Source organism: Lates calcarifer, linkage group LG5 (genome assembly GCF_001640805.2).
Source record: "Lates calcarifer isolate ASB-BC8 linkage group LG5, TLL_Latcal_v3, whole genome shotgun sequence".
Classification (NCBI taxonomy): Eukaryota; Metazoa; Chordata; class Actinopteri; family Centropomidae; genus Lates; species Lates calcarifer.
The window spans coordinates 28,302,582-28,320,743 of NC_066837.1; the positions used below are offsets into that span (position 1 = coordinate 28,302,582).

Here is an 18,162-nt window from a genome sequence, read left to right on the forward strand (position 1 = left end):
CATCATAATACTGAAACCCAGTATTAAGTCTTTGTTGTTGAAAACACAGAAGAGAGAGCTGTTAAAGAGCTGTTGGACTCTCTCCTTCTTATTCTGACACATAGTCACACACATACACACACACACACCTCTCTTAAACGGCGCATCAGACAGAGGTTTTGTTCTCCTTAGGGCGGAATGCCCACCTGACGGCCAACATAAGCGCACACTCTCCACCTCTGTGGATTCGCGCATATGGCTTGTGATGCTTAAAGTGGACATAATAAATGACTTACACTGCTGTTCTGGCCGGACCAGTGCACCATGGCCTGATTGTGAGATGAATCCCCGGTCAGGGCGAACGTCGAACTATTAAGTTTTAGCTCCTCCTGCCTCAGACCGCTGCCTCTCCGCTCCTCTCCGCTCCAGCGCAATTCAGAGCGCGTCACTCTGCGTCCAGCCGCCGAGCCGGTGCTCTCTCCCGGGTCCTGACTTTGGGATGCACCGGGGGATCTGAATTTATCATCAGCACTGTTTCTCCTAATGCGCTTTTTATATCGGGTGACAGAGGTAAAATCGGCACCGTCGCTACTCCTGTGCTGACCACTCGTTTTGACATATGAAACTTGAATGTTTGCGAACCCGCTCTCACCAGTGTCATCTTTGGCGCGCAGGTCGCCCGTATTCCGTTTCAGTCTTGGCTCCGTGTGTTCCGCCCGGTCTGGAGCCCTTTCAGCGGACCCAGCTGCACAACAGAGCCGATGACTTTCGGCACTTGCAGCCAGGTCTCTCTCTGCCCCGTCTCCGTGTCCAAAAACTTCTCCCTTCAGCCCTGCTGAGGATTCACTTGTGTCGAATTTCAGCAATAATTCCCGTGCACGCCACTTATTTCCAGGCTGGCATGACCTGCAAGTTATCTCGGCTTCGGTAGCGTGAAGAAAACAGAGAATCATCAAAAGCAAGAAAGAAAGCGCACTGTGCCACTTTGGGCAAAATGTGACCCCCGTTTCCATTGCTGGTGGCAGAGAAGGATGCTGTGGATGCAAGAAGTCCCTTTTTACCCACTCCTCTCTCTGCCTTTCCGGGGTGTTAATTGTCGTTCGACTGTAGAAGAGGAACTGCTGCGCAAGTTGTGGCGTTGCCCAAATGCAGTGTTGTAAAAAGTGCGGCTGAGCTTAAGTGGTCCAAGTTGAGGGATTTGATCAAATGAATCCCCGCACGCATGGGGGAGGAGCTGAGGATCCAGACTGAGAGATGGAGGATAATGTTGCGACTGTCTTCTTTCTCCATATTTGTTATTTTCCACCATATGGTCGGCTATAATTAAAGCAGTCAGTAATACAGTCATTTTATTCTGCTACTCTTTTATTTCTCCTCACAGCCACATTTTCTGAGAAGCTATTCCTGGTAGGTTTTCTCCTGTTGCAGATTTTATCACCAGCCTCCCTTGGGGAAAGCAAATCACTTAGTTTAGCAACACTGAATTATTTTACCTATGATGAACCTGTTTAGATTCAGTCTTTTTGGGGCTCAACAGGGGCTTTTGGTAATTGGAACATATTAATATCTTTCCAATTAAGTGCAATGTCAGGGATGGCAGATTCTATGACTTATTAAGCAGCGATAAAGAATTCATCAGCCCACATAAGAACATGAGATTTTTACACAACACATCTCAGTCTGCATTCATTTCGCAGGGGATCTTGCATTTCCACAGGATGATATGATGGCTTTGCATTTATAGTGTATGTACCATACCAGCTGAGGCCAAACTGGAGAATCACTGGTACCATGGAACTTTAGCCTGGATAAATGAATATTTAAATGCTTTGCAAAAAGAAATATCATGTTTAATTGTACAATTTTGTCTCAGCAAGAACTCAGAGTGTCTCAGGTGACAGGAGTGAGTGTAACTGGTGGAGACAACATGACTGGAAGTTCATCTCTTTGATATTGGCCCTGTAGCTCTCTGTGCCTAATGACTGGAGGTTATGGTGATTGCTGATGAGCACTTAGTAGCACAAAGGGATACACTAATGGTCATGGACCACTACAACAGCTGGCTGCTTTCTAGTGCACAGCAGAGGATGCTGCCACAAGAGAATAAAATGGGCAGACTGTGCTTTGAGGTGATTAATATTACCACAAAGAAATTAAGATTAAAGAGTAAAGGAATATAGAATTAGAGTCAAGTACTACCAAAAGTTGATGTTTCATTAGTGTGTTGTGTCTAGAAAAATGTTTTCTCGTAGCACATGTTGCATCATGTATTCTCAAAGAGTGTCGAATATAAACACATTGGTTTTAAGACAGTCATATGCTGATAATGACCCATCTGTGGTGATTACAACTCAGTGCTGCTCATTCTGCCTCATTCATTCTCCCTCTGTTGCTGGCGCATGTAACTATTTCATGAGGGTAAATCTACCTTATCTGAGTTTTCCAACCTTTTTATCTTCATATAAATCATAAGAAGACAATTGAATTGCATCCATGTCTCCAATTGTAGCATGGTTTTTAATGGTTTTAAACTATATCAATTGTATGGAAACTGGGTTGTTTTTTTTTTAATAAATTCAAAGGAAAATGGTTTTCTTTTCTATGATTATTATTATTAGATCATTCAGTGGAATTTAACAGACACAACTTGTATCTGCCATGATATCAGTGTCTAAAAGGTCAGGGACCCAAATAAAAACCAAATTAAACACCATAAACAAAACTCCATTCACTGCTGTACAGGGGTGGCAGCAGGAATCTCACAGACAGTTCTCTGACTGTAGACAAAGTCCTCTCAAAGATCCTGATCATGAAGTCAACAGCCAGAAAGCTATATTTGGTGCTCCACCTGTTCACATCAGTGGGAAAGCTTAGTGCTAGTATGAGGTTCTAGTTAATAATTCATTAACTATACCTGTTGCCCTGGCCCAGTATCCCTGTAGGCATTACATCCCTATTAGGTGATCCCACAACTCATGATTTACTTGATAATCAAACAGTTGCTTGCTCCATCTGATGAATTTAAGTCCAACAGTCATTCTCTTTTAGCTCTGGTTTTGGTCAGCTCCACTATGTTGTTCTCACTGAAATGTATTTCACTGGAAACAGCTACCTGCTGATGCAGCAGACAAAAACACGGTGGCTGAACCAGAACACTAAAGTTGTGGGCCAGACAGCTAAACAATGAGATAAAACTCACTATAAAGCTCCTATCATTACTATCATTAATAGTCACCTCTTTCACTTAATCACATTGATTTTACATTAAATTAATCCAGTAAATTGAATTAAAATTAATTATAGTCTTTTAGTTCTGTAATCCTAACCATTCCTTAAACATTTTTATTTGCCATTACCATGATTATTCCCTAACCTTAACCATAGTTTCCATGTGCAGATATTAAAGCTACCAGGTGAATTTAGCTAGCCTCATTGTTTCAAGTGTTTTTAGAAATACACATTTTTCACCACATGATCAGCGCTTACAGTGAGTCTACTCAAATCCATCCAGGTACACAGCAGTATAAAGGGACCCCACCCAATCCAGTTCAATATAATATTTGGTTTGGCCTGGAACTGAGACCTCTGAAGTTCTCTAATCAACAGATGTCTAGAGACTACTCTTATGCCTGCACATAGTTACCTCAAAACTATTTGCAGAGAAAATATGTTTTCTAATGTGGATGAAATGACCCTTTAAATTATGCTCTAAAAGTGAAGTGTGATTATACCCTCCCTTTTTTGGGAGCAGTCCTCTCCAGTCGTGTCCTACCAGAGACGTTAAAGATGATAAGTGTCGCCTCTCCTTGTGGCACACAGCATTAAGCAGACATATTGTATTGGATTAATGGTGCTGCAATGAACAGAGCCCACATGGCTCGCAGACACTTATCAACCAGTTCTCTGGTGCGTGTGTGTGTGTGTGTGCACTTGTGTGTGCGCTTGTGTCTGCTGCGGTAACCGTCTAACACCGCATCATCTCCTGTCCCTGCCTGGACTCACCATCCATTCACAGGGAATCAATGTCCTGCCAATAGCAGAAATGGATTTTTGAGGATGTTGCAGATGGCAATATGCAGGCCTGAGTTGTCTGATTTGTATGTACCCCTTGTTCTAGAAATACACAACAAGGTGGTATGCTTCAGAAATTAGAGGGGAATGAATGGAAAAGTGGGACCAGAGAATATGCCCTGTGGCCTCACACAAACTTAACATAGTAATGACAGCATGATTGAAAGCCTTCCCTGAGGCAGTCCGTGCCTTACAGTTGGTTTTCAGCTCACATGCATATACTTGAACATGTTTATTGCATTTTTAAAAAGTGCTATTACAGTCTGTAGCTTGTCTGTCTCTTATTCATATAAACACTATATGTAGCAAATACCCTCCAAAGTTGAATTCTGTATGTGACCTTTTTTTTGCTTCATATTATTTCAATCATTCAATCAAACCATGATAATAGAATAGAATAGAACAGAACAGAATAGAATAGAAAGAACTTTATTCATCCCTGAAGGGAAATTCAGCTGTCCAGTAGCTCATAAAGACAACAACCACACATCCTCTTATCAACAACAATACAGTAGTATTGAAATAGATATAGAATAAAATAAGTGCATGAATCGAAATTCAAAATTAAGTTAAAATTGCCCATTCCACAGTCCAGTCCAATTGTGGCAGAGGTGATATGTGAGTATGAGTGTATGTCATAAAGTATCTTTTCAAAACTTTTACAACATTGTTCCCCTTCCCTTGCACGCCTCCCATGGTTACCCTCAGCCTGGAAAAAGCTTTAGAGCGTTAACACAAACAAGAGTTGGACTTAGTGAAATAAACAGTGATGGACTTTTGTTCCGAGCCAAAACATTCCTGTTTCTAACAAAAGACCTGGAGACAAAAGAGGCTCAATAAATGTAAAAGCAAAGCCAGTGTTTTAAGGGTTCTAGGTGACCAAGCAAGAGCTGAAAAGGAAGTCAAAAAAAGAACCCAAAGCAAGGAAGAAGGGGAGGACAGGGGGGATTAAGTAAATGGCTCTTTTATATTCCCTGTGTTCGACTCAAATGGAAAGATAGTCCAGATAAATAAGTTTCCCGGTAACATAGACATTATTGGTATTCATTCACAGCAGAGAGCAGACATTGGGTCAGGAGCAATCAGTTTGCCGTGGGCTCATGGAGAGAGGTTCAAAACCTGAGTTCAGCATATTTCAATTTCCAACACTTTTTGGCATGTTTGTGTCTCAGGCTGCCATTAATTGCAAAACCGTCCACCCATAACAATATGAGTTTCTGAGATACTAACTGCAGTCTAAATCAAAACCAAGCCTTCATGAGGAAAAAAACTGCCTACAGAGAAAGAACCGGTGGTTAGTTAGGATTCCAATGCCAATTCATGTATCGAATTTCAAGCAGTGTCCCAAATTGGCCGAGCTGGACCGCAGCTCTGCTCTGTATTGTCAGGGTGTCTGAAAAGCAGTAATTGGATAATCCATTTTAAAATGGCTATGATGCCCCAGATTTATGGAAGTGAGGGATCTCTCAAGTGATATGACTGTGGATGGTGCTGAGTAATACTGTCATCTTGAACAACTCACACAGTAACCTTGAGACTGTCACTCCAGTAGTGACGTTACATGAGAAACGATTTCTGCCCAACCACTACACAGAGATTTCAAGTTCACTTCTTCTCTAAAGACATTACATCTTAGTAAAGAGTGGCTCTTATTCCTTCCCCTCACATTTGACTTCATCTTAGAGCAGTTTATACTCCCACTACACCCCCACACCCCCACTGTCCAATGGCATTTCGTGGGCCAAGTCTCAATCCTTATTGCACTCTCCCTAATTCACATAGAACAAATATAAACACCACAAATTGATGTTTTCTTGCAATATACTTAATAGCCCAATGAAGCAACTATTGTGGCTTGTTGAAATTGTAATCGTGAGTTAACAACAGAGGAAGTAGGAAGGAATTCTCCATTGAAGGAGGCTAACAGTGACTTCATTCATTCAGTTAAGGAAATGTGCATATTTCACATACAAAGCCAGCTCTCACTAGGCAGCATTCCAATTCTTCTGAGATGTGTTCTGCTTGCCCCCCACCTCACCCCCCTTCACATCCTGCTGGGGTGAAATGACTCCTCTAGTTAGCTAGTGATTGGTCACATAATCAGCTGTGCTTCTAATATTTAGAGCAGAAACTGAATCCACCTGCTGTTTATTCACTAGGTTTTATTCAGCAAAAAATAAGCTATCAGCTTCTATTCATCAGACTGGCTTTTCTATTCATTTCCTCAGGATGAAGACAGGCAGAGTGGTGGGAGCACATTTTTGAGACTGTCACCACAGTTTCCAGCTAACATCTTGAGTTCTTGAATCAACATCAACCATAAAGGGGTGGGGTGGGGGTGGAGTGGGGGGAGCCAGGTAAGAGGGAGAACAAGATCCATCTTAATCCATTTGAAGGGCCAAATGAGTGACTGCTTTAAAAGCTTTCCTACTGGGGCTGAAATATTAATATTTGCTGCTCAGGAACATTACTAGTATTCTCGGAGTGAGGCAACGATAATTATTAATGAATCTCATTTTCAGGCCACTGTGCTGGATGTTCAAAGTGCCTACGACCTTCAGAGGGAAAGCAAAGCACAGTGTCACCTTCTATCATGAGTCACTAGACTAAACATGAACAATCTGTTACAATTCTCTCATTACAGTTGGAGCTCATCTTGCTGATTTGTTTATCTTAACAGTTGTGCTCTAGATGACTTATTCATCAACATGAGGAAAACCACGTCACTCCAGAAGATTCCATGCTTTTATATGAATAGACTGATCAGGCTCTTCTTTTGCCCCTCAATACTTCAGGCAAGGACATAATTTGAAACAGCCATCATCACCTCTTTGTCATTTGTTGTTGCTTGAGTAAGCATGAGGTTCTTGACAATAAAAATCAACATCCACACACAGTACACATAGGCCCTGGTTAAACTGTTTTCTAAAGTCAGTTGATTTAAAACTGCAATATATCAAATGACAATGTGTAATTTGAAATGTGTCATTCACTGTGACAAAGTATTACCTAACTTTGCAGTCATCAGCTTCATTGTTAGCCACAGTATGCAGTATGCTATTTTCAGGGAAAAAAAAAAGAAAAAAAAATCACAGCATCAGATGAGACCAAGTAACACTGCAGCTAAAAAAAAACTTGACACCTGCAATAACTGATTTTTTGGCCACTTGGGGGCAGTGTAAACAAGTTGTGAACATAATGATCACATTTTAAATAAGATTTGCCTTTTTATACTTCTAGTAGTTAGATTCATCAGCATCCATATGGTGTTTTGAATATAAGTAAACATTTTCCTCCTGTTTTTTGCTGTCTTCCAACTCCTGAGGGAAAATATCTGGTTCTTTAGCTGCTAAATACTTAATTATGTTTCACTAGCTAGTCGCAAACTGCTGTCTTCTGGTTGATTCTGAGCAGGTGGCAGGTTTTTAGTGTTTTTAACTGAGAACAGCTGTCTGCTGTGGCTGAAAATGGTGCTATGAGAACAATGAGAGTGAACCAAAACAGTAAGGTTACAGGTGGGAAAGCTGAACAGTGAAATGGAACTAACTGTAAAGCTCCATAAAGCCAAGGGGAGCTCCAGATTTGAGTGATAATTCTCTCTCGCTGCAAGCAACCCCTTTCATACTGTCATATCATTTTCATATTGTGACTTGATACATTTCTATTTTAAAGATATCAGTAATATAATAATACAGAGTGCATACTGAATATGAATTCAACTTTTCATTTGTTAGAGGTGGTTTGTGTTATTACTCCTTTTATAATGTACATAGTCGTGATATAACGCTGAACTTTACTCTCTGTCTTTTGGAAAAATAATGATGACAATTTGTACATTTTTGTGTCAACGTATCCCTTGGTGTATATACTGCCGTCGATAACTGATTCATTTGTTCCTGAGAATGAAATTGCATTCCACTCACTAGCATGCACCTCCATGCAAATAAGTATATTTTCAATTGACCTCACATCTGAGCAGAGCCACCAGCCTAAGAAGATAATTATGAGAGGAGCTGTGCTAATGATGTCTTTAAGTTTCAGTGCCCTTCGCCACCCAGTCAACTTTGACCTAAGGAATAGTTTGCAATGGTATGATTGTGAAAAGTTCAATTAAACTGTAATTTGAGGCAGAGACCGCAGAATAATTGCAAGACAGTGGGTGGTCTTTTAGTTCAGTTTGAGCATGCCTAATAAGCTGTCTGTCTCACTTCTTACCCGCTATTAGCATCTGCTCCCTGATGTGAGATGTTGCTGAATAATGACAAGAAGAAGCAACTGAACAGTACTGTATTGATGAATTTGTCTGGTGATTGAGAGTTCAGAGAAAAATAATGTAGAAATATTGTTTGCCTAGATTTAATTGGTTAACAATGCCTCAAATGGCTGGCCAGGTTTGAAACCCTCTCTTTAAAAAAATATAGAAACCACCTATGTCTTTTGTATCTACTTAGAAAGAGGATGCTGGATGCTATGTGCAGAGATTGACTTTGCATAGTTGCTTCAGGCTACACAGCTCAAATAGAACTCCATGGTTCTTGTTAAACATTACAACATGTTCTTAGAAAAACCTCAACATTTTCCATTGGCCATAATTACTGGAAGCATGCTGGACTGGATATTAGGACACATCTGTTCTATCAAGGGGCAGGTGCTCCTGGGGATTTCTATACTAATGCTTCCCTTCATGAACTAGCTTAGAGAACAGTGGAAAAAAAGGAATGAATACATTGATGAATACAGTGATGATGGAAAAATGCACAATGTCCTGTGTTATCCTATGAAGTACAATCAATTGTTTTCAAACACCAAAATGGCACAAGCCGTTATTGCCCTGAAACCACACAAAAACAAATCACTCCCAAACTGGCGACAATTACCCTTCCACCTCGGATTCCTTCACCTGAGTCAAATAAATAACTTGCTTGTTTCTGAAAGGGGTTCACAGTAAACTATGGCCAGGGCGGTTGTACATATAACACGCTGAGTAATTGAGTCTACCATGCATATTTATGACTAAATAGACACCCTGTCTGCCCCTGGATTTATTGGGGAGAGTTGTGGTTTTGGCTGAGACTCTGCTCTGCAATCTATGGCTTTATAAAAGGGCTTTAGCAAGCAAATCAGTCAATCTGTCATTTCTATTAGAATGGGATATATCAGCAGGCTGGTGCATGGTCAACAGATTATGCTTCTGTAGGCAAGGGCTCTAAACAGTCCTTGGGAAGGAAGTGATCACCATTAGCCAAATGCCACAGCAAGAATGAAGCATAACTGTGGGAGTGCCCATTCATAAAAATACTTTAAAATGCAGAAGATAATGCAAATTCAAACACTTCATCGATATAATACCACCTTAATTTTCTGGCCACCTTATGTTTCTGGCCACAAAATGCTCCACTCAAGCTAGTCTGTATTCTGCAACTGTCTGTCTGCTGCTTATTTGCTGACATAGTTGCTGGCTGTGGCTAAAAAGGTTGATGATGGTTGAGTGTGTGGGCTGGAAAACCAAAACAATGAGCTAAAATAGACTCAAAAGCTCCATAGACCTGTATGGTTCTCCAAAGTTGGGTGATAATTACTTACTCAATGTGACACATTTCACATTACACATTACAATTTGATTAATTGATAACATAGACATTATTGATTGGTGTAGATTTAAATCAAATCTCAAATACTCCATTATAACAAGGAGATGATGTTCTGTCAGAAATTGTTCACAAACACACACTCTCTCTCTCTCTCTCTCTCTCTCACACACACACACACACACAAATATTTAGCTTGTTGATGAAAATATTTTAAGCTCATGTTGACACTTCTTGAGCAACAGTTTCTCAATCTATTTTATTTTATTATGAGTCATAGATGCATTTCTTGAATCATTATTCTATACGCCATATTTAAAATGTTTCTTTTGAGTTAGTATTATAAGAAATGTGTGTTTGCTAGAGGGCAAATGGGGAGGAAAGATTAAACAGAAGAGTTATTATTTTAAAACTTCAGGGAAAATAATGACCTTGGGTAAAAATTAATGGATAGAGAATAAATTTGTAGACTTTACTTGCATTCTCATAAAAAGAAGATTGCTGGCAAACTTTTCATATTGATGTTCTCTAGATAATGACACATGGATGTTGATTTTGTGGATTTGAATGTTAAATACAGGCAACTGAGCCCAATTTACACACATTACCCTTTCATTTCAGGTTCATAGTGCTGTATATTTCTGTATTATTCTGGAATGAAAAATGATAATGACACAACTGTTGCTACTACTGTATAAAATAACCCAGACACACATACACACACTTCATATTCAATGGGAAATGGTCCATCATAAAAAAAAAAAGTTTCAGTGAGTCATTCATCACAAGAGAGCCTTTGTTTAAATAGTATATCTCACACACAATATTTCAGGTGTCTTGTGGCCATAAAAGTCAAATTAATCACACTGTGCAGATGTGATATCCCACTGAACTAAGTGGATCCACCATCTAAAAGGTTTTCTTAGGTGGTGAATTGACAAAGGGGACTCATTCTTTGAGTTCATAGCTAAGTAATGATACTATGACTATGACACAATTAAACAGCCTGGATATGACACCAGGGGAGTCAGGACTGCATGACAGCAGTGATGTGACCACCCTGTGTTTAACAAACATGCTGCATAGAGATGCAGAGGACTGTCTATACCCCAGAGGCGTCGTTAATGTGATGGCATTTACAACTCCTGGCTCAGTGACTGGATCAGAGCAAGAAGTGCAGTGTCTGCTAAGTTTTCTCTCTAAAGCTCTCAATGACACAGCAATGTGAAAAACACAACATAGTAAGATACATTAAAAGGTCAAGATAACTCAGAATCATTATGAACCACTATAATTATAATGATTAAAAGGGTTAAAATATAATAGCATGTCGTTGGGGAAGTTACCCTGGTAGGTTTAATGGCTTTAAATAAACATCAATTTTACATTTATAAATTGATGTAGCATCCCTATCTGGTCCATTTATATGAACCAAATTACATACATATATGTTGATCAAGGTTATGTTATGGGGTTATTACATCTATAAATGTAATTCTGAATAAGATTCTCCTTATGTTGGGAACAGAATCTAGGAATCCTAGTATCATTAACATTCTCCAGTATAAGCTTGCTTTTAACTTTCCAGCAATTTTTTGGTGGAAGGTGGAAGGTGTACCACATACATAGTATCAGTGACTAAATGACATTTTACCAGTTTGAAATCTTGATGTAAGAACAGGAAGCAAACCAGTTTCACTAACATATTTTTTAGCATTAACCAACCACTATAAAAAAAATTTCTCAGATGGAATTAGATTTGATTAAGTAGAAGACGTCAGGTTCATCAGTCTGTTTAAAGATGATGCAAGCCAAAATAATTTTGATCTGTGCTGCTCAAGTTCAAGACAAATACATTTTGCTCTCAATTTTGGAACGCCTCACTGGTTTTGATATCTGCTGATACACATTGTGCTCATTACATAAGCTGCTGTAAAATCATTTATTTTCTCAGTTAACATTTAACACAACAGAATCCAGACTAATACATCACCACAAATAGCAGTTTTTATTCTCTCTCAGACAAAGTGATATTTATTTAATACATGGTGTTTTTTTATGAAGGGCTTGACTGGAGCAGACCCTGGTGAGTTGGGATTTCATGATTGCAGTTAATCAAATAAAATCACTGCAGGTCTCCCATGTGCCTGAACAGCTTAGCTCAATATTCTGTCCTTCATTGGGGTTTTTGTACAGCTTACAAGGACAAATGGTCTAAGTTCAAACTGCTGTTTATTTTTCTTGAGATCAATCATGCAACATGTTGTATTTCATTTCTGGTGCAGAACATGTGCCCAAATAAATGGATAATGCCACAGGAACAGCATGTTCCCTGCCTCTGCTGCTAAACAATAGGGCAGTCCTCATCTCAATTTAAGCATGCCCTGAAGTAACAATAAAGAAATATTGGAAACAGAGGAATATGTGATGTGAACACTATAAATGAGCAACAAAGAAAACCAGATTTCTTTTTATCTACTTCACTATCTTCCTCTCTGTGTCTGGACCATCATCATTATGACACCGTAGAACACATAATTTTTAACGCAGTCACTTTAAATTATTCACCACATTTGCAATTTTCATGAGCTAGGTGATTGCATAGTGAAATGGTACTGCGGGCAAAACAGGAATGTACAATATATCTCCCCAGCATTAGCACAACTGCGGCAAAGCAATGGAGGACTTCCCAACATGCTAAAAGAAAAAGATATATTCAATTTCATTTAAAGGCATCTAAAATGTCTTCCTGCAAACCCTCTGTTGCATCTTGTAATGAGGGTCATGACCTCTGGCTAGGCACGTGCAGCAGAAAAAGATCATGAAGCTATGCATGAATAATGGAGATTTGCAGGTAAAGTCATTTTAAATAGTGCACAGAGGGTCCTCAATTTGGTTTCAATTGTGCCTTTATATGCCTGATGTGGATCAAGAACTAGGGTACTCCATGATCAAGGGCAAAAAAATGAAATGTAAATGTAGCATCCACAACATATCTTCAAGGATTCAGGGAGTTTCTCAGCACCACTGATTGAAAATTAGGTTAATCAAATGTAAATGATAGATGAAAATAGCCAGCTTTGTTTTCAGTAGATTTTGATGTGTTGAGAGTTAGATGGTTTCCAGCCTGGACATTAGAACATACTGTATAAGGACATGCTTTCCTTTCAGCAGTCCAGTGTCCTAGGAATGCACCTGACAGTGCATGTCTAGTGCAGTGCCACCATTCAGTATCAGTGCAGGAAATATTGGGTCCTTTATGTAACGACCAGAAACTGCTACTAACTTTGCAGACCTCCAGTTTGTTTTTTTTAGAAAACGTATCTATGACCTTTCCTTCACCTTTACAAAGTGTTTAGTTACCTTAACCATACCTCAAAGCAGCTATGATTGATATTATCATAATGACAATTCATAAAATGATTTAAAAACAATCTGACATTGACTGATGGAAAAACACTAATCTGTGTGCACAGTTAAGCAAGCCAGAGACAAAATTTATTCTTTCAAATATCAGTGTCTGGTCTTCAGAACAATTTTAATTAGGTGTATGTAATCTTTATATTCATTATTTTTACATAATTGATATTCTTATAATGTATCAAATGACAATGTGAAAACAATGTGACCATGTGAAAGGGAACATTGTAGTGATGAACCTGCAGTGAATCATCAGCTAAATCTGCAACTCCCCTTCGCAGTGAGTTCCAGCTCATTGTTCAATTGTCCAGCCTGCAACTATACTGCTTTGGTTCACTCTCACTGCTCTTATTTGGTCATTTTGGCCACAGCAGGCAGCTATTGTTAGTTAAAAAAGCCCCAACACCAGTCCTGGATACTGGTCTCTGAGACTGTCAGCCAACTAGCAGAGATTCCAAATAGTCACTGGCTCAGTCAAGACATAGTTTAAGTATGTTAACTCCCTGTAAAACCACAACTTGTCAAGTTTTGAAAAGAGTCAGGCTAGGTGTTTCAACTTGTTCCTAGTGTTAAGCTAAGATAATGAATATGTGGCAAATCCGAGGGGGACTGTGGGTAAGAGCAAGCCAGACAACGGCACCCTGAGAATTTCACCCAGAGAAATATGGGACGGTGACGGTAGAGCCCATAAGGTGCTCAGGTCCGTCCTACAAATAGGCAGGAGATGTGGCTCCAGTCAAAAAAAAAAAGGGAAATTCTTTATTACAAATAGCTAAAATGAAACACAAACCACCACAAACACTATAACGAGAGGGAAGGGAAACAATCAGAGCTGAGGCTTACCGGTGGAGGGACCGGGTCATGGAGGGTGTGAGGAAAATACAACAAAAACCAAAAGTCACCCCAGTCTCATGTGGCACATACACATGCACTCTGTGGTGAAGGGGAACCGAGAGCCCAGGTGACGTACAACACAGGGACACCACCACCTCGGACACCAGGATCACCACCTCAGCTCTCAGCAACTGAAAAGGAAAAAAAACAAAAAGGGATACATGCAGTTATACCCAAAAGAAATGAAATAAAGCACAACTTACCAAAGGAAACAAATCAAAATGTAGGATGGGCAGCCAACAAATTACAAACTCAAGACTCAAACAAAATCTCCTGCCCAAAATAATCTAAATTTACAATTAAGAAAATGAATGGAAAGAAACAAATTAGCAAGAATACAAATTAATATCAAAATATAAATGACCTAACCAAATTACCTAAATCATCCAAAGATATACCAAAGATCAATTAAGGAAAATGAAATTACACAGATGCAACTGAAACACAACACAAATCATACCAACTCAGAAAATAATCCCAATAACACTTATGACTAGCGATATGACTAAACAAAAGAAGAAAATGAAAACTGGGAACCCCCCACTCACTCATCCACACATTAAAAATGACCTATGTTAAAAACAGGTCTGACCAGACCGACTATGATGCTGGCTATCGGCTACAAGCAGAGCCATCAGGCACAGCGGTCAGCAGCACTCAGGAAAGCGGCCCGGTTAGAGAAGCGGCAAGGCAAACAGCGTAGGAAAGCACCAAGCAAACAGCGGAGGAAAATGCCAAGGCAAAGCAGCAGTTCCTTTCTCCACACGACTGCCTGGCAGTCCACTGAATGGCAGGAATGCAAGCAGGCGTGACAAGTAGTCACCTGAAGTGGGTGTGGCGTGCTCCGTGGAGAGTACAGCTTACAAGATAACTGGACAGGCATGAGGCCGCAACCCGATTAGCTGTCGTTGAGTAAAATAGATGGTAATCAATAGTGAGTTGCACCATAATTACACAGTGGCAGTCACTGCTGCATTACCTGCTCCAGAGGTGACCGGAGACAGAAGTGAGACAACCAGGAAGTGGGCAGTCTTGGGACCAACGAGCAAGAGGGGGCCAGGATAGGTGGAAGTGAATGAAAAGCAGTCAATTCACTTCCGCTAGGAGCAGGGATGACACTTATCCTGCTACAATCCACCCCCCCAAAATGCATCGTTGCCCTGACGATGGAACCAGCAAAGTCAAACTAGTTCCACGGCCTAAAGAGAGCTGAAACCACATTAGAAACTGGACCAGTTGAATTTGCAGGCGCCTGGCCCCTTTCTCCCACAGGTCTTGGAAGATGATAGGACGTTAGGATGGTACCCAGCAGTGGACCGTAAAGTCCATCATACAGCCCCTGCACTGTTGCCAAGGGAAGAGGTCAACGGGACAACCGAAAGGGCAAGGAGCATGTCTGCTGTTGCAGCAACAGGAGGCTCCAGAGAGCACTCTGTACACCACCAAGCCCCACACATCCTTTATCTTATGACGCCCTCTTGCACTTCAGTCTCATAATAGCACTAACTGCCCCTCCTTCAGTGTGGGGTCTCGGACGTGCTGATCATATTTTTTCTTTCTGCACGACTCGACTCAACAAGAAATCAACTGGGAGCCTTGGCTCTTGCCCAAACATCAGGAGGAAAGGAGACTCACCAGTTGCCTGATGGGGAGTCGTATTATACGAATAGAGGAGTTGTGGCAGGCAGGAGTTCCAATATCGCTTCCAAGAGACTGGTAGGGTGCACAGCAAGTTGAGAAGAGGTCGATTGAATCACTCGCACTGCCCATTACCAGCTGGATGGTGTGGTGCGAGACTTCCTAATCCCATAAAGGGTACACAGCTGTTGAATCAATGAGCCCTTGAAGTTCCGGCCCTGATCTGAATGAATATGGGCAGGGACACCAAACTCTGAGAACCACTCGTTCACCAAGACCTAAGCCACAGTGGAATTTCTCAATTCCACTATGGGTGGGTTCTAGAACAGTAGAGTCCATGGCAAGAATCTCATTGGGCTGAGAAGCCAGCAGATTAAATTGAAAAACTTAAACTTAAACATTAAACTGCGAGCAGCTGCTTGGGTGTCCTAGGCAACTTGACACCGCTCACAAGTATGGCACCAGTGTGCCACATCACTAGACATACCTGGCCAGTAACACAGCTGATGCAACAGCTCCAGGGTCCTCTCAACACCCTGATGGCCATGCCTCTAATGAACCTCAGTGAGCACCTCCTCCTTCAAGGTGATAGGCAAAAGCAGTTGCAACACTGCCTCTGTACCATCAGGACAAGAGACCTGATGATATAGGACCCCACTCCTCTCCACCAAGCAGTCCCACTGCCAGAGCAGTGCCAAAACAGGGGGAGTCAACTGCTTGTGTTCCTCGTGGATGGGGCACCGCTTCCTCTCTCAGAAGGGCAAGACCTCTTGAATAACTGGATCTCTAGAGGTCGCACTTTGCCCCCCTGTGACAGCATAGCTCCCAGACCACCATGACTACCATCGATCACCAGAATGAAACGAAGAGAAAAGCCTGAAAACAGTGATGACACTCCTCAGTCCAATGCCCAATGATCCCTCACTCTGACCACTTCTTTGACTTTATGTCTCCGCGCTCTGCGACCAGCTTATGAAGAGGGGCCACCAACTGTAGAAACAGGCGAAGCCAAGGAACAACTGCAGTTCAGACATGGTAGAGGGGGGTTGCCAGTTGGCAATTTTGCTGGGATCTGTGGAGGCACTCTTTCCCGAGATCACATGCCCCAAGTAGCGCACCTCACGCTGGAAGAAGGCACACTTGTCAGTTTTTTCCTTCAGACCCTCCTGCTGTAGCCACCCTAGTACCACCACCAACCTCTCCAGATGTTGCTCAATGGCAGAAGAGAAGATCACAATGTCATCCACATACAAGAGCCATTCAAAGAGGCCGAATGGAGTGCAGAATGCGGTCTTGGGTCGGTCTGCCTCAACAACTGAAACCTGGTTGTACCCGCTGGCTAAATCCATAGTGGAAAACCAGTGGGCACCTGTTAATGCATTGAGGGACAACTGGAACACAACACAAATCGTACCAACTCAGAAAATAACCCCAGTAACACTTATGACTAGCAATATGACTAAACAAAAGAAGAAAATGAAAAAATGGGAACCCCCCACTCACTCATCCACACGTTAAAAATGACCTATGCTTAAAAACAGGGTTGACCAGACGGTGCCAGCTATCGGCTACAAGCAGAGCCGTCAGGCACAGCAGTCGGTGGTCAGCAGCACTCAGGAAAATGGCCCGGCAAGCAGGTTAGAGAAGCGGCAAGGCACAGCGGAAAAAAATGCCAAGGCAAAGCAGCAGTTCCTTTCTCCACTCTAACAGCTGCCCAGCTCAGTCTGTCAAAAAGGAAACTGATCAATTGATGCAAAATAAAAGTCAGGAATGCGGCAGGCGTGACGAGTAACCATAAGGCATACATACCAATCTCGGCGTCTATAACCTGAAGTGGCGGCAGCGTGCTCCGCATCTGAGCGGTAGCAGTGGGATACCCCAAAACAGACGGCGGAGAGTACAGTTTACAAGACAACTGCACCGGCATAAGGCCACAACCCGATTAGCTGTGGTCAAGTGAAATAAGTGGTAATCAATAGTGAGTTGCACCATAATTTACGACACAACTGAGGCAGCCACTGCTATATTACCTGCTCCAGAGGTAGCCAGAGACGGGGATGGACCAGGATGGACGCCTCATCCCTTTGTAAGGTGCGTCAGACTGCTGGTTGGAAGTGAATGAAAAGCAGTCAATTCACTGCTGCTACGAGCAGGGATGATGCTTATCCTGCTACAAATATTACACTGTATATCAGATATTTTGGTGGAAAACAGATGCATTGTTTGCAAACATTTTACTGACATATTTAATGTCAAGGTATGTGCAACTTGCCAAATAATTAGAATAGATTGTTGATTTACATATATATATGAGGTATGGCTATTAAATAATGAGACTGTGCTTATGAGGATCAAACCATGTGGTTCACAGTCACACTGAGTGTTATATATTAAAGGTTGGGTATTCACACACAACTGCTGTAAGATTCCAATAAGTGACGTCTTTAGTTCACTGCTAGCTACTGATTGAAGTGCACAGGGTTTTGCTAAGGCATCTGAAAATGATTAGCTTTAAAGTTGAGCAACACATTAATTTGAAATTTTTGGTTAAATTAAACAAAACAGCAGTTGA

General features: G+C 41.3%; 1 protein-coding gene across 1 annotated transcript in view; it reads right to left on the reverse strand.

Moving 5' to 3' along the window:
- The window catches only part of LOC108900111 (VPS10 domain-containing receptor SorCS1), a 126,151-nt gene extending 124,772 nt beyond the window's left edge, over nucleotides 1-1,379 (reverse strand). Inside the window, exon 1 of the mRNA XM_018700965.2 lies at nucleotides 276-1,379. Coding sequence (XP_018556481.1) covers nucleotides 276-992 — 717 coding nt within the window. The 5' untranslated portion in view covers nucleotides 993-1,379. The remainder of the gene's footprint in view (nucleotides 1-275) is intronic.
- Nucleotides 1,380-18,162: the final 16,783 nt, after the last annotated feature.